The sequence below is a fragment of the Amblyomma americanum genome, chromosome 7 (genome assembly GCF_052857255.1).
Source record: "Amblyomma americanum isolate KBUSLIRL-KWMA chromosome 7, ASM5285725v1, whole genome shotgun sequence".
NCBI classification, from domain to species: domain Eukaryota; kingdom Metazoa; phylum Arthropoda; class Arachnida; order Ixodida; family Ixodidae; genus Amblyomma; species Amblyomma americanum.
In genome coordinates this window covers 127,525,036-127,546,425 of record NC_135503.1, presented here as the reverse complement: position 1 = coordinate 127,546,425, position 21,390 = coordinate 127,525,036, and the positions used below count along the sequence as shown (strand labels likewise).

The 21,390-nt window shown below is 50.9% G+C and overlaps 1 protein-coding gene across 8 annotated transcripts in view; it reads right to left on the bottom strand.

The window, feature by feature from the left end:
- Nucleotides 1-2,693: 2,693 nt before the first annotated feature.
- The window catches only part of LOC144099557 (solute carrier family 41 member 1-like), a 113,245-nt gene continuing 94,548 nt past the window's right edge, over nucleotides 2,694-21,390 (bottom strand). For all 8 annotated transcript variants that reach the window (XM_077632967.1, XM_077632965.1, XM_077632972.1 and 5 more), the window contains one exon: nucleotides 2,694-3,786. In XM_077632967.1, the coding sequence (XP_077489093.1) occupies nucleotides 3,610-3,786 (177 nt within the window). In that variant the 3' untranslated portion in view covers nucleotides 2,694-3,609. The remainder of the gene's footprint in view (nucleotides 3,787-21,390) is intronic.

Here is a 21,390-nt window from a genome sequence, read left to right as displayed (position 1 = left end):
ACCAAATCGTCGGGTTACTTTCGAACGCGGTGCGTCGACAGTGGTGCATCGGACAGCGGAGCGCTGCGCGTGCCAGCCCAGCGTTGCGCGTGTGCGCGTGCGAATGGTGAGTGCGAGGCGACGGCGACGAAGAGCGTGGCGAGCACGAGGAGCGGAGAGCTCACGTGTCAGAAAACCGAGGTGTGAAGGGAGACAGCGCAGCGGAGGTCATGTCATTCAAGCGTGGAGGTGGCAGCCGTCGGACGTTGGGTCCGTGCTGCCGTGAACCTCCCTTGGATCACCGACGCAAGCCTCCTGCATTCCTTTCAGGTTTGGAGGTGGCAGCTGATGGACTGAGGGTCCGTGCGACCGAAAGGCACTCTTGGATAGCCTGCTTTAAGCCTCTGGCGTTTCGTGACGCCGTCGACGGTATCTGGCTACGATTCTCCTGCTGCTGCCAAGCTTCTGGAGCTGCTGACGGGAATCCACCGGCGTCTCCGTGTTCCTCTCCTCTCCTACTACCATCTGGCTCCCTTCCGCCGCTTCCTTTGACGCAACGCCAGCGACGAGCCGCAGTTCATCGACCCGCGCTCCATCCTGTCTGCAAGGCATGCCCGCTTCATCTGGGATGCTCGGTACCTGGTGGTCTTTCCTTTCTTCTGTAGTGTTGTACGCGTGTTGAGTGTGTTTTTCTTGTTTTCGTTTCATATTGGCTCTTTTCCTTTAAATTATAAATACGGCTTCGTTTTGTTTTGTCTGATCTCTTTGTTGTCTTGTTCAAGCCTGCACGCAATAGCGTTCCCTTTCGGCAGTCGGGGACGCGTTACGAATTCACGACAAAGTAGCAGAAGCCGACGCAGTTTAATATTCAGGGGTTGCCATCACAAGCACATTGAAATGTGATGTTCACATCAATGAAACGCGCCAAAAAGCATGTAGACAGCTTGCATTTCTTCAGAGGAAACTTGCACGCGCGCCAGCTAAAGTACAGCTAGTAAGTTTTAAGTCCCTTGTACGACCAGTCCTTTAATACGGCAGAATCGTCTTGGATTCACAGCAAGTTGTACTTATCAATTAGAAGCGATCCAAAACAAAGCCCTTCGGTTTTTTTTTCACAGTATATCAACCGCTGCAACACTTCCAAGTATTCATTCTTCCTGTTCATCATAGAATTATGGAATAAGCCACCACGTGATATTATGACCTTGATATCTGCAGATGAATTTGATGCCAAGGGGCTATTTTTTGGCCAGCAAACTGCCACATTGTGAGCAGCCTCATTTACGATTAGTGGCTGCAAACCTCATATTCACGGAGTGTGTTTCATGTGCATGTATTCGCAGGTATTTTCCGAAATAGCGGTATAATGCTGAATGTTCCTTGTTATCCTGTTTGTTTCTGCGTGCCCTAGGATGTATCGTAAATTGCCTGTACAACTATGATGTTGCACCCACTCATGTATGAGCCAGTGAAGGCTTACAGTATTAATAAATAGATAACTAAATAAACAAACGTAGGCACAGCCTTGGCCAAAAAGTTCAGGTAAACTTTTCCTTTCAGTAGCATAATGAGGCTATCACGGCATAAAAACCAAAGAGTATTGAAATGTTAGTTATCTTCTCACCACAGGAAAGCTGCTTGACGTGTGGCTTGAATGCCCCGCTACACGTAGCATTTAAGCGGCACTCGATTCACTACATATGCACGCTGTGGCCTGAAGACCTTTGACGGGGGTTGTGCGTACTTGCACAGTGGGACATGTAGAAGATTCTATGGTTTCTGAGCAGACTGCCGACGCGCCAATGTACAAGGTTTCAATAAAAACGAAAATATCGCTCATTCTACGGCTTTCTCGCAAGTTCAAAACTACATTACGCCGGAAGCATCGAGACGCACTATCTTTCAGCATTTCAATGCTAATTTCAAGGATGCAGGACCGGTCAAGCCTCCAGGAGGCTTTTTGCCTGCCATCCTCTACATTATATCTGTATGGTGTAATGTTGGAATAAATATTTGAAAAAAAAATATTTGAAATTTCCGTTACCTTAATACTGGCACAATGATGTCCCGTCCGAGGGCGCAGAGCCGCGCGGCCACATGAGCGCCTTTTTTACCTTCACAGACAGAATGTCTTGAGATCCCTCTGTTTAGCACACAATGTGTTGCGCTCGCGGAAGGAAAAAAAAAGTCCCAGGTGGAGACAGCATGTACTGACTATAAGCCTTTCCATCTGGCGAAGAGGATGTTGAACCGCCGCCTCTGAACTGTTGCAAACCGGCTGCACTGCCGGTTCCACCGCGCTAGCCCGGTGTGCAGACAACCCAGCGAGCGATGTGGCGACGCCCAAGGGGCCCTTATTGGAAAGGTCTATAGAGCGTGTTCTAAACGTCAACGGTCGCTACATCATAGCAGGTTATGTGTGCAGAGAGAATAAGAGGCGAGGTTCAAGTTTTCGCGGCAACTCGGAAACTAAGACCCACCCAAGCGGACCACCGAATACAGGTCAAAAAAGAAGGGCGTGGGTCGTCCCATCGCCTGAGATCACCTGCAGCAGCTCGGCGTAGTTTTGCGAGTGAGTGCGCTGTGTCTTCTCAAAACATTTCCACATCAATAGTCCTTGGCGTGCTTAACACGTTGGTTTCCTTTTCCAAGGCATAGGGGGTCCGGAATTTTCCCATCCGATACACAGGTGCATAAAACGACCCGGGAGGGCGTACGTTTTTAAAACCGCATTTATTATATCAACAAGGTGTAGTCAGCCACTGTACAGAAGCGCATGCACATACGCACGCCGAGTCACAACTGCACGCGCAAAGGCGCGATCCACTCGTGACAACGAGTGGCATAGTTGAAGCGCGTCGCGACATTGGCACGTATATTTTTGTCCTACACCGTGCCTCATCAGACGAAGGTGCTATGCAAACCAGCACCTCGATTCACACACACGCACACAGAGGAATCATGCGTGCTTCATTTCCCATTAAAAGTCACCGGTGCAGAAAGGAACTACTTGTTTGTTTACTATAAGTGAGAGCAGACCCCGAGGACCTGGAAGAACGCTTCGGTCGAGGGCCTGACGACGAGGGGCTCAGGCGAAGAGTGCTGAACACATCCATCCCTTTGCTGCCTCGCGAAAGTTGTCCTTGCTTGCACACACACGTCTCTCTCTTCCCCTCGTCCTTTATGTAAAGCTAGTGCGCCTAAAGAGATGCGCAGAAGTAAACGCATACACAAAACTAATCGTAAGGACCGCACATGACGGGAGCCATTGTTCATTCTCCTGAAATCGTCACGGGCAGATCAGCAAGCCGTTAATAAAAAAAGGAGCTCGACACTTGCTCGTCGTGGCCAGTGTCGACTGATATCACGTCGGAGTCGCACGCAGACTCGGCTGGGGCAGGATACAGGGCGCCACTCGGCGCGGAGCGGTAGTAATCGTGAGCAGTAAAAACAGGGTGCTGCCTAGGAAGCTAGACGACCTGTACGGATGATACCATCACGGCTTAGCGGCGCGCCGCGCACGATGGTTGCGTATAGAAGACTGCACGTCGAGGTCTATCGCGCGCGGACTGAGAGCGTGGTTTCATCCCTGAGCTGCAGAACGTTTCCTTCGGGCTGAGCGTGCGCTGCTCATAGCTCGGTGTCGACGCCCAGCGGCGTCATGAGCGCGAACACGGCGGCCAGGAAGGAGGTGCCCAACACGTCCCCCAGTGCGGTCACGTACGGGATGGCCGTCGAGTCGGGATCCATGCCGCGGTGCCACAGGAAGCGCACGATGCGCCTCGTGGCCAGCAGCAGTACGGCCACCTGAGAAAAAAAAAAAAGTTCAGTGCTGTCAACGGGGGCCTGCGCCAACTTTTTACCATGGCAGGTTAGCGCATGCGCTGCACGGAGCAAGACTATACAGCAGGTGAAACTCCCGTCTGCCCGAGCGAGCGCAGGCGACCAGATAGTCACAATTGTATTCATCTTTAAGCAGCGCGAAACACATGACAGGACAAAGCGCTCGTACAGACTCATGTTCCTTCCTCTTGTCCTGTGTTTCGCGCTGCTTAAAGATGAATACATTCCAACTCCCCCAGTTTTCTGTTCTCGTTACTCACAATTGTATGCGCCGACGGAGGCGCATGCAGTGGCGGCGCCTTGTGGCGCCTCGTAGAAGCAGCGGGAAAAAAAAATGCAGCGCCCGGGCAGGCTAAAGTCCATTATCAAGGGGCTTTAGGGCAGGCGGCTCCGGCGCGCTCTCCGGCGGCGCGCGCTCAAAGCAGACAAGCAGACGAAACGGGTGTTTGCTTCAGCGGGCACGCCGTGACGTTTAATTTCATTAGTTTCTTTCCAGACCGCCAGGCGCCGCCAGCAGGATAGTGGTGCCGTGGGATTGTGACCTTTTCTGGTCGCCGCAGACGGCGGAGTTTCCACTCCTTATAGTCTTCCTCCGTGATGCGCTGTGAGCCCTCTAGCTGAGGTATACAATCGCAGTCAATGCGAAGTGCAACGCAGCAATGGGCAAGCGCGGTTTTCCCTTTAGAGAAACAACATGTGTCATGATGTATACTACAGATGACTTGTCGGCTGTCACCTTGATGACACTTCAACCACACCTAGCGTGTTGCAAGTCATAATGACCGCTACTGTGGATGGGGGCGCCGTATAGTAGACGGCATGCACCGGAGTAATGTGTCGCCCGCATGAGACTCTTTGACGTCCACTGACATCGCACAGCACAGAGGCATTTTTGCAATTCGCTTCAATCGAATTGCCCTTGCAGTGGCCAGGATTCGACCTCACTACCTTGGACTCAGCAGCCGAACGACATGGTGATTATGATGATTATGGATTTTTATGGCGCAAGGGCATCTGCGGCCAAAGAGCGTCATGGCACAAGGTATTTTCGACTACTCAAGGTGGGGTCAGAGACCCATTACCGAAGCATTTCACCCTAAAGAAGCCGTGCGCCAGACCAGGGGAAAGCTTGTACCCATATTCTCACCGGTGGTTGCCCGGTGGCACTGGGGATCGAATCCCGCACCTCCAGCATGCGAGGCGGTTGCTCATGTCACTAGGCCACCGCTGCGGTGACGCAGCCGAAGGACAGCCGACAAGGCACCACGATAGGTGTTAAAGAAAAGGGATGTGTTAATAATCAGCGCCACTTCAGCACAAAACACGTTGTGGGGCTAGTTGGTGAAGCATAGTTTCTCGAAGTTCTTTATAGCGCTACAAAAAAACAAGGACACAGGAAGAAGCGCCCGTCCTGTGTACTTCTTCCTGTGTCCTTGTTTTTTTGTAGCGCTATAAAGAACTTCAGCACAAAGTGATGTTTTTGTTGTTTCACATAATGCAGTGCGCATGTCATACTTCTCGGTACCTGTCACGCTTCTGACCAGAGAAATAAGCTTGTATAAGCCCCCGTCCTGTCCTTCCATGTTCTTCCCATCCTAGTCGGCAAAGCTGGCGTAAGAGAACTACTGCGATAGGTTGTCAAACGTGGGCTTGCTTACAGATACTGTAACATACACTTTATCTTTGATTATCCACAGGTCACAAAGCACGCGACCTATAGCGCCTTCCGTGTGGGAAGTACCGTGCGCAAGTCGCGCGACTTTTTCGCGCTCAGTCTACTCGAAATGCTTGAGGGAGAAGCGCTGGCCTTGTTGACGCCAATGGCATGAGTGCGCGTCGCCTTTCAGGGGAGTTGCGTCACGACCTATCCTGCGCTGTCTCAAAACCTTCCCCGCTCCGGTCGCCATGATGTGGGCACCAGGCTATGCGAGCAATTGCGGCAATGAGGTGCCCATCAGCTTATCCGAGCGCTGGGGATCGCCTGGCGTCCCTAAACAAGGCAGACGAGCCACGCTTCTACAAGGCCTTCAAGCAACATTATACTGACCTCCAGCATTCACTGCAACCATTACCCCCACCCCACCACCAACTCCAGCATACCTTCTCGCTGATTCACACGTTGAGAGCCATGCAGCCAAAGGGACACTAAAAGAGGATACTAAACCAGGCTAGACTTAGAGCTTAGCGTCACGTGACAACAAATATGCAATTTTACCGGAAACAAAGTTTTTAGAAGCCAGAAATTCTCTAAGGTCAATTCGATTGAAGCGAATTGCAAAAATGCCTCTGTCGTGGCGCAGCATCTCGCGGATTGCAGCTGGTGACGCGTTTGTGTGCTTCCTCGAAGAACGCCATTTCGTCGTGAATTACCGTCGAAATACGAGGAGAGCAGCGCGGTGATAATAGCCAAGAATGCGAAGAGTCCCGTAACAGCGCGAAACAGACAATGGAGAGAAATGCTAGACGCAAAAGCAGCGCCGCGTCTGTCGCCCCGCAACCTGCGCAATGAGGCTTCGTCTGGCATGTGTCCCTTATTCAGAACGACAAGCTTTCAACGACATTCATGCTCTGTTATGCTTTCTAGATGGCCGGTTCAGCTGTTTTTCCCGACTTCGGCGGTCAGAGTGCAGGGGACTGAGGCGGCCTGCGCTTGCACCTTGCCGCCGTGACGGATGACTTTCGTTTCTGGTTTCCGGTCGCGTTTCCGGTCTTGGGAAGTGGCGCTCTGATTGGTCGGAGAGCCACACAGCAAATGCGTCATAAAAACGAATCAACTGTGCTCATTTTTCGCAGGCAATTTGGATGTGGAACGGTTTAGACCTTTCATTTCCGATTTTCTGCACACAAAAAAGAAACCTGGACTTTGATCCCGAGGAATAACACATACATCTTTCTTAGTTTGAGATTCTGCTTCTGTGCCCCTTTAACACTATTGATACGGCCGAACTCTTACTACTGGGCGCAAGGACATACCGTGGTGCCATCTCTCGGCAGCGCTCGCGTGAACATGGAAGGGGGTCAAGTGTGCTGTTTTACTGCTTTGCAGCACATCTCAGGCCGTATAGGTTTTTTCGTGAATGGATTTTTTTTTTGTGTGTGTGTGGGTTTAAGCCCCAAAGCGACTCAGGCTATGAGGGACGCCGCAGTGAAAGGCTCCGTAAATTCCGACCACTTGGGGTTCTTTAACGTGCACTGACATTGCACAGTAGACGGGCCTCTAGTAATTCGCCTCCATCAAAATCCGACCGCCGCGGCCGGGATGGAACCCGCGTCTTTCGGGTCAGCAGCCGAGCGCCATAGCAACGGAGCCACCGCGGCGGCTGTGAGTGGATTTGTGGTCCTATTTACTGTCCATCTGAAGCATTAAATCGAATTTTTCGGTGACTGCGCACCTCATCGAGAGAAAGAGCTTTCGCAGAATACGGTGAGTTTTGTCCGCCACTAACTCGGTTTAGCGGCCAGCACTTCGTAGTCGTCAAACAGCGCATGTGTTGGCGCCGTTGTGGGCTACACCGATCGGTCACGCCATTTTTCAGAGGTTAGCGGTCAACTGGTCACTAAATCCTAAACTGCTCCCTTCATCATCATCATCATCAGCCTGACTGCACCCACTGCAGGGCAAAGGCCTCTCCCATGTCTCTCCAATTAACCCTGTCCTGTGCCAGCTGCGGCCACTCTATGCCCGCAAACTTCCTAATCTCATCCGCCCACCTAACCTTCTCCCTCCCCCTGCTACGCTTGCCTTCTCTTGAAATCCCCTCCGTTACCCTGCAATTACAGGTCTTGAAGAACGCAGCATGATTTTCATATGCTCCAACTGTGGGGTTGTGTTTCAGCTAGCTTCTTCCGCGCCGGCTGTTACATAAAGAGCCGTCTAGCGGCGACTCCACGAACGCAATCTTGCTGCCTGAACCTGCTTACTACACTCTAAGAAAAAAAAAGGTGTGAGAAAGGAGTAAAAAGGACTTTTACTCCCTTTAGAGGACCCTAGGAATAACTTTGAACCCGTTAAAAGCACGCTACTGATCACTTACCCCCTTTTAGAAAACTTACACCCTACTTACGCTCTCTACCAGTGTTGATAACTGCGCGTCCTTTCTTGCCCCCAAAAAAGCGGGGTGATTATACTTTGCTCGCATGCCGCGATGGGGCGCTCGTGGAGAATTTTGTGCGAAGTGCCTCGATGCGCGTGCCGACTTCATAGAGGGGCGGGAAAGAATTTATATAATGGCCGATTTGTCTTGTATGGCAAATACATCAAGTAAAAAGATTAAGCTTAGCAGTCTATGCTCAAAACGGAATTCAAATGCTTACAACTTTTTTCTATATAGAGTGTTTCTAGTACGACTAAAAACATTCCATGCTTTAATTTGACATGATGCGGCGATCAGCTCCAACGCTCACGTTCTATGCGCATTTATTCTGTGTCCGTTTCAAGCAGTGCATATTTCCTCCTCGCGCTCAGCTGCATGTAATAGCTAGATCGGCGGGCCCTGATTTAGTCTCATGATTAAGCTTGCACCATAAGCTCACGCTCCTCTGTAGGACATTCGTGGTTTACATAATACTTCATTTCATGTTACAAGTGATAGCGCAAATGCAATTTGCCCTTGACAGCCTTGCCGTTTACAGGGCTGGGGGTGAGCCCAAGGTAATATTTTACAAAGGAGCAGAAAGAAATAGGGAAATGCTGAGTGTCGCATACGCAGGTGAACATACTGATTTGTGGGAAGGAGTCTTGGGTCCCCTGACGCTTTCTCCTCCTCCCTGGCAATGAATGTTTTGTTTATTTCTCAATTAAATTTGAAAATAGCTTTTGAATGCTATACGCCAAGAGAAAAACGGAAAGCAGAAAACGTGCTTGTCATAAATAATTATGGTGTAATCAATAAAAGAGTGCTCAAACTTTGTTATAGCTCACATTTCTCATGGCACACTCGCAAATTCCTGTAGCAAGGGCTGGGCAGGAAAGGGGAGAAGGAAGGCGCCTTTGGCCACGTGTCACTGCAGCAATTAGTCCAAAAAGATTTTTGTCGCGAGTCCGCTTCTCCAGATTTTTAATCCGCTTTGTGCTGCTTCATTCTTTCGGCGAAGTTCCGGGCCTCGCCGATGTACGACGCCGAGCGCTATTGTGCTCCTGCGCAGAAAGCTCTTTCATGAATCATCATTCAGACGCGGGGCAATGCTAACACTCCCTAGGAATACTTGTCCCCTCTTACAGAGTCTACGTTCAGTGACCCGGCGGATGACTAACCGATGGCGGGATAGAGCAGCGGACGCGCAGCTCGGAAGCCACGCTAACCCCTCACCGTGCTGTCCTTGCTGTCTATGCACAGCGCTGACTTCGTGCTCACAGGAGTACACTCAAGGGTTTGAAGTTATCCCGTATTAGAAGCTTTTCGACTGATTTGCTAATGCGAGCGCAAGTGAGCGTGAATCCTAGACACACGTGTGAACACTGCAAGAGCGTTGTGAAACTTATTTTTTATTAAGTATGCTTTTTGACAGAGAAAATTCAAGTCAGCGCACAAATCTGTGTCCCACATCTTGTAGACCATCTCTACATGCACATTTTATCGATTATATATGCGTGTTTGTGCCTAAGGCTTCGTAATGTGATGACCCCCATAATGCGCAGGTCCACACGGGACGGAGAGGCAAAGAGACACCGTATGGCTCAGTTTAAACAAACAGGTATATTCAATAATTACACATGATTAAGGTTATACATCACAGGCTGGGGCGTCCGAGCTTACGTGCCGACGACTTCATGGGGGCGATGGAGTGGCTCCGGAGTTGGGCTCGAGCGGTTGCTGGCAGAAGCTGCACGCCGTCGGGCTTCGGCGCTGAAGGCCCTCTTGGCGAACGATGTCGTCCTGAGCGTTTCCTCTTCCGTACTGCTTGTCCATTTTTATATCCTCTTCTCCACACTCCCTAGGGTGAGCACGCCCACGTCGGAGGGGAAGGAGGGGGGGGGCTAGGGCTTTCACTTGGGCGCACAAACATACCACCCCACTTATGGTCTCGCCCCCTTCACGTGTTGAGTCAGAGGGAAAGAATGTTGTCTTCGCGGTAGCGCATAGCGTCGGCTGTGGTACGACGCGCTCTGGATCGCTGACAGTTCCCTTGTCCTGGAATGTGCCCGGGAGGGCCGCACCTGGAACGGCCACGCAAATTGGGGAGGATAAAGCGCACCTGGAACGGCCACGCAAATTGGGGAGGATAAAGCCTGTTTCCCCGCGGCGGCGGCGGCGGGTCCGGTTGGGTCCGGTTGGGCTTAAACCCCTTCGTTCTGGTTGTCACTCTCAACGAGCATGGCTGGGTAATTGATGATGCCTGTCATCTGGGTCTCCGTCTTCCCTTGTCCTGGAATGTGCCCGGGAGGGCCGCACCTGGAACGGCCACGCAAATTGGGGAGGATAAAGCCTGTTTCCCCGCGGCGGCGGCGGCGGCGGGTCCGGTTGGGTCCGGTTGTTCTGGTCGTCACTCAAAGAGCATGGCTGGGTAAATGATGATGCCGCTGTCACGGCGGCGGGTCCCTTCTACGCCGCGCCGTGGAACGCGGAACCTCGTAGCACACACAAGGAATGTACCTCGTAGCACACAAGGAATGTCACACTCGCTCACCCTCCAGAAGAATGTTCTCCGAACATTTGAGTCCCTGCAGCTCCCCTTGTCTTTCTGAATCGCCTCGCACAGTGCGTCCGACAAAACACTTTTCGCTGCACTCAACACCACTGCACAACACCATAAGCCTCCGCTGTCATAACTGGCGTCTCCAGGGGCAGCACTGATCTTCTTTTACAGATAAACATGAAACTCAGCACCCAAGCCTCTCCTTTCTAGTCCAAACTGGACGAAATAAATTTACCACAGTTACAAAGGAGCTCCCACTTCTAGCACGATCACGGCACAGACAAAAATATAGATAACGAAAGGAAGTAGGGCAGGTTCTGCATGCGCTCCGCATGCTCTCCTGTGAAGGTGTTACTTAATGACAGAAAGGTTTAACTACTAACTCCGATAACTTAACACATACGCATATAGCAATGTTATGAGCTGCGGCATTACACAATTCTGACCAGTTCACAACTCCGCTCTGTTCACACCATTAGTCCGACTTAGCTTTCCGATTTCGCAGCGGATATCGGCCTTCATGAGTCATACTAAGTAAGTCTGTGACCCTTTGTCTGCTTTGGGACTCGCGAGGGCTCGTGGCAGGAGCCTCTCCTGGCGTTATCTGCGCGGCAACCTCGCGCGCTTCTTCTTCTAGCAATGCATGAAGTAAATCCGGTGGCATTCCGGCCGTCACCTCTGGCGCCTGCCGAACAAATGTAGGAGAGGGCGTTTCTTGCGAACTATCTGCGCGCTCCGCTTCACTTCTGTCCCCATCAAAATCCGCGCTCTCCCTTTCCTTATTTCGTGAATACTGAACCGGTGCCGACTTGAGGCGATTTGCGTGTATCCTTATCAAGCGCCGGTTCACGTCTCGGACTCTGAAGTTTATCGGAGAAAGCTTCTCGACAACCTCGCACGGTCCTCTCCACTTCGTCTGGAACTTACGAGCTAGCCCAATCTGCCTTTGGCAGTTTTCAATGTACACGCTGTCCCCCACATCAAACGGCGCGTCTCTAGCACTGCGATCGTGCACCTCCTTCCTGCGCTTCGCCGCTTTCTTTAAGGCCTCCTTTGCGATGTCCCTCGCCACTTGCAAGCGCGATTCTAGCTCAACCTTATAGTCGTCCAGTGAAGCGTATGGGACACGACGGGGGCCCTCTGGCACTTCACTAGGCTGGTCCGGGTCTCGGCCGTAGAGAAGAAAGAATGGCGATTCGCCCGTGCTCTCGTGTGCTGCGGAATTGTAGGCAAACATTGCATACGGGAGCCACAAGTCCCAGTCCCGCTGGTCGCGCGAAACAAAATGCGACAGGAACCCGGCCACGGTTTGGTTTAGTCGCTCCACCGCGCCGTTGCAAGCCGGATGGTACGGTGTTGTCTGCTTCTTAGCGATCTTAAGCAGCTCGCAAACTCTCCTCATTAGCTGCGACACGAAGTTCGTTCCCCGATCTGTCAAGAGTTGCCTCGGGGGTCCATGTCGGAGCACGATCTGTTCGACAAATGCTCTTGCAACCGTGTCTGCCTTCTGATCTGGGAGTGCTACCGCTTCCGCGTATTTTGAAAGGTGATCGACAAATACTAAAATGTACTTGTTTCCGGAAGTGATCGTGGGCAATGGGCCCATTATGTCCATACCTGTCCGCTCGAAGGGAGCCGAAACCTCAGGGAACGGCTGAATTGGAGCTGGTCTTCGTCCCTTGGGTGTTTTTCTTTCGAGACAGGAATGACACTTCGCACAGTAGTCTCTAACATCCTGTCGGATGCCACTCCAAAAGTACAAACGCTCCACACGCCTGCGTGTCTTCGCTACGCCAAAATGACCGGCGCATGGCGCATCGTGAAACGCGCGAAGAACCCTTTCTGTCCACGACCGAGGTATGACGACTCTCTCCCAAGCGGTTTTCTCTGGTCTCCCTTTCCTGGTTGGCCTCGTGCGCCGACACAGGGTGCCGTCTTTGCCAATGAAATAACCTAGCTGTTCGGGGTGAGACGGTGCGCCCTCTAAGCTTTCGATTATTCGCTTCAGGTCAGGATCTTTGCACTGCTCTGTGCGTAATTCGGCGCGGTCGACTACGGGGACAAACTCATCTATAGCTGCCACGGCAGCTGTGCGGCTGAGTGCATCAGCATTCAGATGCGTCTTTCCTGACTTGTGCTCAACTTCAAAGCAGTATTCCTGCAGGTGTAGATTCCATGTAGCGAGTCGCGAGCTAGGGTCCCTGACACTCATCACCCATTTCAGAGGATGGCAGTCTGTGACTAGCTTGAATTTGCGGCCGTAAAGGTAGCATCTGAAGTGATTTACTGCCCAGACAACGGCGAGGCACTCCCTTTCCGTAGCTCCGTACTTTTGCTCTGTGGGGCTCAGCTGTCGGCTAGCAAAAGCAATGGGATGTTCTTTGCCCTCGATAACCTGAGATAGCACGGCACCAACTGCGAACTTTGACGCATCTGTGGCCATAAGGAAGGGCAAATTAAAATCCGGGTGGCGCAACAGCGGTGCACTCATTAGCTTCCTTTTCAGGGCCCCAAAAGCATCCTCCGCGTTTTCGTCCCAGCGAAAGGCGACATTTTTGGCTGTTAAGGCGGTGAGCGGCTTAGCGAGCTTGGCGAACTCCTCTATGTGCCTTCGGTAGTAACCGATCAGGCCGAGAAACTGCCGGACCTGGCGGACGCTAGTCGGGGATGGAAAATCCGAGACACACCTTAGTTTCTCAGGGTCCGGTCGCACGCCGCCAGCTGAAACAACGTGCCCGAGGTATTTCACCTCGTTTTTGAGGAATTGACACTTAGAGGGCTTCAGCTTGAGACCCGCTCCTCTTAGTCGCACCAAAACCTGCTCAATATCGCGCAAATGGTTCTCAAAACTGTCACTGTATATGATAATGTCATCCATATACACGAAGCACAGCCTCCCCAGAAGACCTGCCAGGATAACATCAGCGGTTCTCTGCCAGACAGCAGGGCTGTTGGCCAGACCCATCGGCATTCTTTTCCATTCATAGTGCCCTGAGGGCGTGTTGAATGCCGTTTTCTCGGCATCTGCCGGATCCATTGCTATCTGCCAGAATCCCGCCGCCATGTCCACTACCGTGAAGTACCTGGCGGAGCCCAGCTGAGAAAGCGTCTCCTGTATATTGGGGATGGGGTATGGAGCGATGCGAGTTACGGCATTTAGTTTGCGGTAGTCCACTACCAATCGATACGAGCCATCTGGCTTTTCCACCAATAGTGCTGGTGCTCCACAGGGTGACTTTGAGTGTTCTACAATGCCGCGATCAATCAGGTCCTGCACCTGCCACTCCATCTCCTCACGTTGGTGGTAAGGAATCCTGTAGGCACGCTGGTAAACGGGCGATGAAGTGCCGGTTTCTATCCTGTGCTTTATAACGCCACAGTAGCCCAAATCCAAGTTGGACGCGGCGAATACCTCCGAGTAGTCGTTCAGCAAACCAGCCTGAGCCTCCCTCTCCCTAAATTTTACGTGAGAAAGATCGAACGACACCTTTGGAGCAGCCGAAGGACTAGCATGCTCTACAGTTGCGAGTACCGTATCGGTGGGCTCACGTTTCTCTATCGCAGAGGTGAAGAAAGCCAATGTTTTGTTCTTGGGAAGGCTCAGTGGCTGCTGGCTACAGTTAACCACCCGTAGGGGCACTCTGTGGGCGTCATTAACTGTCACGAGGCACGCGGCTGCCTTCAGGCCATTGCTGAGAGAGTCGACCGGCTCAAGCACTCCCACGGCGCCGCTCTCTACATCTGAAGGCACAAACGCGTACAAAATGTGCTCCGACCAAGGAAGGACGACCGCCTCCTCGACCAGCCTGACGGCGACCCGCGAATATACCTTCTCCAATGATCCCACTGTTTGACGGGTGTCAATATCGGTAATGCGAATCTCAGCCCCTCTCCTATTCAAAAACGGAACCTTTGAGCCGCCCGCATTAACCTCTTCCTCAGAGAATGACACTACTACCTTCCCTTTCCTCAAAAAATCCTGCCCTAATATACCTGACACTCCGTTTGGCAGAGACACCGTGTCCGGGCATACGTAGCAGGGGTGCTCCAATGCAATTCCGCCGAGAGAGAAGTGTAACCGGTAGAGTCCACTTATGCCAAGAGGATCCCCCGTTATGCCTACAAATTTGGTTGCCATACCACCAGACGCTTCCAACACCTCGCGGTCCCCCTTCCTTCGAAGCGTGTTAAAACTGCTCTCCTTAAGCAATGTCACCTTTGACCCCGTATCTATCAACAATTCCATGCAACCACCATTTAACTTGCAACGCACAACAGGGCATGCCTCGTCGGCCACACAAACTACCACCACCTCATCATCCACTGCTCCCTCCCCACGCTCCTCAGGCGGGGGAGGACTAACTAGTTTTTTGTCTCGGTATCTGGAGCCCCGCTGTAGGCTTGCTTAGGGCGTGTCTCGCCTGCTTCTCTTTGTGGCTCCCCACGGCGCACGTTTTGGCAGAACCTGGCTATGTGTCCGCGACCCTGGCAAGCGAAGCATACGATTTCTTCAAAATCTCGCATACCGCGCCTGTAGCTTTGTGGCGGTCTCCGGTTTTCAGCGAATGAGCGCTGTTGAGCGCGCGCTTCAACCTGGCGTTCTACCTGCTGAGATAGCAGCTGTTCTAAGCGATCTAATCGCTCTGTCAAGAGAGCAACCTCAGGGTTGAGCACCGCTCTCTCTATGACGCGTACTCTCGCTGCGGCTGTCGTCAACGCCTCATTTCGTTCCTCATCCAATGCGGCCTCCACGGCTTGGTCGAAATTGCTCGGCTTGCGCGAGAGCACGAACCGGCGCACGGGGTCTTGCAGACCAGCCACCAACAAAGCGGTCATTTCCTCTTTAAGTATATCCTCCGCGTATTTCTTCTTTAGCTGGTCTCCTTCCTCCTCCCTGCTTAACGTATCGCGCGCTAAGCGCTGAAGCCGCGACGCAAACGTTCGCACGTCCTCCCCTACCATCTGTCCGGCGTCACGGAACCTCTGTACCCGCACGTGACGTGGTTCAGTGTCGAAATGCTCAAACGCGAGCTTCTTAAATTCCGCAAATGATTTTGTGGATTTTACTTTTTCGTCTCGCCATGCAAAATCATGAGCAGCTCCTGCCATCTTACACCTCGCCATTCCCAGCATTTGAGCATCGGACCATCCCCCCATTTTCCCAATCTCTTCTAGCATGGAAAAGAAATCGCAGATTGGAACCCCTGTCTTATCTCCCGTAAACGTCGGAATGACGCTTCCTAATGCCAGCATGCTTGCTCCGAGCGACGGCTGTGGAGTGGGAGCTCCCTCAGATACAGACATTGTTTTTTTTTTCAAGCCCTCCAGTGCCTCAAGCCTCTCAAATGGGGGTAAAAGTCCCACAATCAGTCCCGTGATTCCCTTTTGATTACAATTTTGAAGTCATGAATGTCACAGCATTCAGAGGACATTTGCTTTTGAGACCCCACTTCTGACCCCAGTGTGATGACCCCCATAATGCGCAGGTCCACACGGGACGGAGAGGCAAAGAGACACCGTATGGCTCAGTTTAAACAAACAGGTATATTCAATAATTACACATGATTAAGGTTATACATCAGAGGCTGGGGCGTCCGAGCTTACGTGCCGACGACTTCATGGGGGCGATGGAGTGGCTCCGGAGTTGGGCTCGAGCTGTTGCTGGCAGAAGCTGCACGCCGTCGGGCTTCGGCGCTGAAGGCCCTCTTGGCGAACGATGTCGTCCTGAGCGTTTCCTCTTCCATACTGCTTGTCCATTTTTATATCCTCTTCTCCACACTCCCTAGGGTGAGCACGCCCACGCCGGAGGGGAAGGAGGGGGGGGGGGCTAGGGCTTTCACTTGGGCGCACAAACATACCACCCCACTTATGGTCTCGCCCCCTTCACGTGTTGAGTCAGAGGGAAAGAATGTTGTCTTCGCGGTAGCGCATAGCGTCGGCTGTGGTACTGCGCGCTCTGGATCGCTGACAGTTCCCTTGTCCTGGAATGTGCCCGGGAGGGCCGCACCTGGAACGGCCACGCAAATTGGGGAGGATAAAGCGCACCTGGAACGGCCACGCAAATTGGGGAGGATAAAGCCTGTTTCCCCGCGGCGGCGGCGGCGGGTCCGGTTGGGTCCGGTTGGGCTTAAACCCCTTCGTTCTGGTTGTCACTCTCAACGAGCATGGCTGGGTAATTGATGATGCCTGTCATCTGGGTCTCCGTCTTCCCTTGTCCTGGAATGTGCCCGGGAGGGCCGCACCTGGAACGGCCACGCAAATTGGGGAGGATAAAGCCTGTTTCCCCGCGGCGGCGGCGGCGGCGGGTCCGGTTGGGTCCGGTTGTTCTGGTCGTCACTCAAAGAGCATGGCTGGGTAATTGATGATGCCGCTGTCACGGCGGCGGGTCCCTTCTACGCCGCGCCGTGGAACGCGGAACCTCGTAGCACACACAAGGAATGTACCTCGTAGCACACAAGGAATGTCACAGTAAATATGAGTAAAATAGTACCTGTATTTTTAGTATTTATTGGCTTGATTTGCTCTCCTGTGACAATTGCAAGCTGACATTTGCTTGATTTTGATATCTGGCACATTGTCTTGGCCGTTATTTAATAATAACGCTTGGAAGATCTTTCAAAGTATGGATGGTTCATGGTTTATGAGGGTTTAACATCCCAAAGCGACTCAGGCAGTGAAGGATGCCGTAGTGAAGTGCTCCGGAAATTTCGACCACCTGGGGATCTTTAACGTCCACTGACAGCACACAGTACACGGGCCTCTGGAACTTCGCATCCACACAAATTCGACCGCCGCGGCCGGAATCGAACCCGCGTCTTTCGGGTCAACAGCTGAGCGCCATAACGACTCAGCCACCACCGCGGCTTCAAAGTATAGAAGATATGACGATACGTACCACAGTTGTACGTAACGCATTACATGTAATTGATTACTTGTAATCAGCTGCACTTTCTTGCAATTTTGTGACTAATTTTTTACTTTTTTTAAACGGCAAAGTTCCAGGCAATTCAATTGCTTTTTCTGTAGTTTATTACAGGTAATCAGTTCCTTTTTTTCAGAAAAAAAGCTGGAACCAAAGGTGCAGCTTTCCTGACGGCAAGCAGTTTTCTTTGTGGCCGAGCGACAACAGACCGGTTGCCGAGAAGCATCGCGCACGATCATGTCCGCACCCCAACCGGGTCAACGCCGTCTTCTATGGGAGTTCTCTTCCCGAGAGGTATCACGTGACCGCTCTGTAGCTCCCCCCCCCCGGTCTTGTCAGATGGCGCCGCAGCTTACCTCTCATTACACCCAAAATCGACGCACGGTGTTCAAAAAGTGTTCAGTTCAGCCGCTGATCCCTTCGCGTGGAGAACGTTATCGACCGCAACTTCGAAAAACAATTGCCCTCGGAAATTAACAGCGTAGAACAAATCATTGAAAACTAATCATTTTGACAGATTTGCCTGTCTGGTTGGGTTTGAATACTTGTAATAAACTGCACATCTCCAAACAAAAAAAAATTTTAGTTGGAACATTCCGAGGACTCCGACCATAGAATCAACTTCGAAGAAACCCGCATCCTGGGAACCGAAACAAATTACCACAAAAGGCTCCTTCTGGAATCCTGGTACATTCAAACCACCCGGAACAACATCAACCGCACAAAAGGAAACCTGCCACCAGTATATGCCCAGGGACTTCGCTCTTCAACTCAACAAAAAAAAGTCGTCATTGACTGCCTCCCCACAGTGCGACAACGTGAAAAACAGCCTTAACACCCTCTCTCCCTCCACCATGCCTTTCGCATCACAGCTGTCATTCCTTTGACCCCCTCCTCCCCTCCATACTTAAAAGACACTAGCTACAGCCCTCAGTCACCCCTGATGAAGGAGACGAGTCTGCCTGGAAATGTTGGGTTACAATTTAAAATTAAAATTTTTGGTTGGAGATGTGCAGTTTATTAAAAGAACAAATCATCAAGCAAGCTGCTGCAGTTCACTGCAGTCTGAATAAATTTGTGTCATGGAACTATAAATGTTGGGAGGAAAGTAACGGAAGAGTAACAGCCTAGCTTTCTGTAATTGTTACGTTACTTTCCTGAGGCTGTAATTCACCCCGGTATTCATATACATTTCTGATGGAGTCATTTCAATTGTACTCGGTTACTTATATTCCGTAAGGTGTTGAAGAATGATATATAACGGAGCTTTTTCAAATTTAGTTTTCTTTCTAGCAAAAGTAGTAGGAATTTGTCGTACATGTAAGAATTAGCAGGAACAGAATCCGAAAACATGCTTTTCCCGCACAAGTGCGTGCACTTGCTCATTTTCTAACTTGTACGCAATATTTCAAATAACTTATATTAAAGCACGCTTGCACCACCTTCATAGTGGCTGCCATTTTAGAGGCGAAAAGCGCATAGCTTATGTACATTCGGCATATTTCCTACCGCACACTTTTTTCAGTATTCAGCCGTCAAGAAAACAGGCGACTTTTTATGCCGACAGTTAACCAAGGAATTTTTTTACATATGCGCAGAAGCAAGCACCCGGCCGGGAAGGGCCACCGCACGTGCACAACAGGCGTACCTAAAACCGGTAGTATGTCTCCGGTATGCTAAATCCCTCCACCAAGAAAGCACACGCGGGGGACACGCGGAATCGGGTGCGGGGAACGAAAAGAGGAAAAGAAAAAATATGCCCGCAAAAAGAAGAAATGGGTGAGGGGCGGGAAAGAAAGGGTGCACAGCACGGGTGGGTTCGCTCATTCGTCATTCCGCGAATACAGCGCTACATGTCGTGGCACTGCCTAGTACTGGAAGCTGCTGCAGGGCGCAGTCGGCACTTCGCGTCTCTGGACAGTGCCTGTCTAGCTATCTGTACCTGTGGTGTGCAGTCGCCGAGCGAATAACGCGTTTCGATAGCCTGCCAACAGGCTAACTTTGCGATGACGCCATATTAGTCCTGGTAAGTACGGTCGAATGTTTATCTGCTTGTATTTTGTAGAGTGCGGGTGGTGGTGGGCAATTACGCTCATGTTCACTTTTAGTAAAACCACTCAATTTCGCCCTCGCCAGTTCATGGATCTTAGAATAGGTATTAATTGTCATGGTCCAAATTGTGCAATGCACCCTCGTATCTACAGTAATAAGTTTTAGATACGAAGCAATTAGCTGTTTTCGACACAGTCGCCTTTCTTGAACTCTTGGCGGCGGGTGTACGTTGCAAAATGCATGCAACCTCAAGCATGAGTGCAGCTAATGTGGTCTTTGAGCTTCAGAAGGTGAGTCCTACGTTCTTTCAGAACCTTGATGATTGCTCTGAGTGGTTGAAGTTTAAAAATTGATTAAACTGGAGTACAAACCTTTTTTATGATGAGGCCCAAAGCCATATGGCATCTTTTTTCCAGACGCAGCTGAGTGGCACGGTCAGGATTTTCTCTTCTTTTTATTGCAGAAAAAGGGCCTGTTTTTTTCCCCCGAACTCAAGCATTCGCTCCATGCTGCTATGGCCCTGCTTAGCCTTCACCCGCAAACATTTTTCTATCGCTATTTCAAGTCACTTAATCGTCACGAGAGTTGACAACTTGCAAAATAGACCATTTGCAGAAATGTGTGTCAGCTTCTCCGCAAGGCTTGTTTTCCAACCAAAAGGTCTCGACCCCGGACGACACTCGCATTTTTTGTGGAAACGAAAAGAGTGAAGTTCCCTCTTCTGAGTAAACTCAGGAATGTTGCCAGTTTACTTCAAAGCGGCCTGGAGAGAGCCATCAAGAGTACAATTGTACTCATGCAGTCAACCTTCAGTAGCACTGCAGTAGAGGCTAGGCTGGAAACAGAAGGGAATGGGCCTTTGTTCCTGTGCGCCGGAAGTAGTGAGCTACCTCACGCTAAACTTTCTAAAGCTTTTCTACTGAACAACACCGTCGCGCTAACTTCCTTCCCTTCCCCCCTCCCCCGCGCACTCCTAGCCAGAACAAGGAACAACCCCCTCCCTACTGCTCTGTGACGAAGGACGGTATCCCTCCTTATTCTGCCTACACTCTGCTGCAAGCAGTGGGCGGCCATCCGGAGTTTTCGTTCGCTCGAAGAATGTGAGCGTGTCCTCTGGGTTCGAGACATTTACCACAGTCTTCGTTATCACTTCCTGTTCTTGCCACGAAAGGGGAGATGGGTTAGTCGATCCCGAAATAGATTAAGGGGAATCCAACCTTTTTCTGAAAATGCGAGACTGCTGTCTGTAAACGAGTACTTTTGGTCGGAAGAAATCCTTTTGAAGAAGCTGACTTATATAATATTGCAAGTTGTTGCAGAAAGAAACGCACTATCTCAGTGCAAATACGCTTTTGTTGCGCGCAGGCGGCAAAAAATCAGCCACAATTTTGCTAGCGCCAAAAGCATAACTGGACAACAGCTGAACAAGAGCTCACTTCAGGTCATTTTTGTTTGTAAAAAATGTTCCATGGTCATACACTGACTCTAACTAAATGGTAGCACCACTGCATGCACGGTAGCAATGGGGTGAGTGAAGACGCCCTGCTTATCATTTTACAAGCGTCAAAAATACTGCGGTACGGTTTCTTATGTCCTGCAGATTTCAGCTGCAAAATCGGGCCCCTTTGATACAACGCCGAAAGAACGCTGTAATTAAAAAAACTAGGCCATTTACGGAAGTGGGAGATGTGCTCTATACTTCCACTGCATGTGAGATATGTGTACTGCACACCAAATGTAGGAGCCTTCTAGTTTGGTCTAGCTAGTGAGGCATGCTTGTTCTTCAATCAGTATCATCATTTGGTATCCAGAGCTCGTGTTGTTCATTCTTTTACTTATTTCTTGGCCTGTACAGCACGCTCGCTTGGAAAACACCACACATACGCCTTCGCGCTTCAGACCAAATTGTCGCAGATTAAATTTTGATTTCATAATTACAATTTATGCGTTAAATGTGT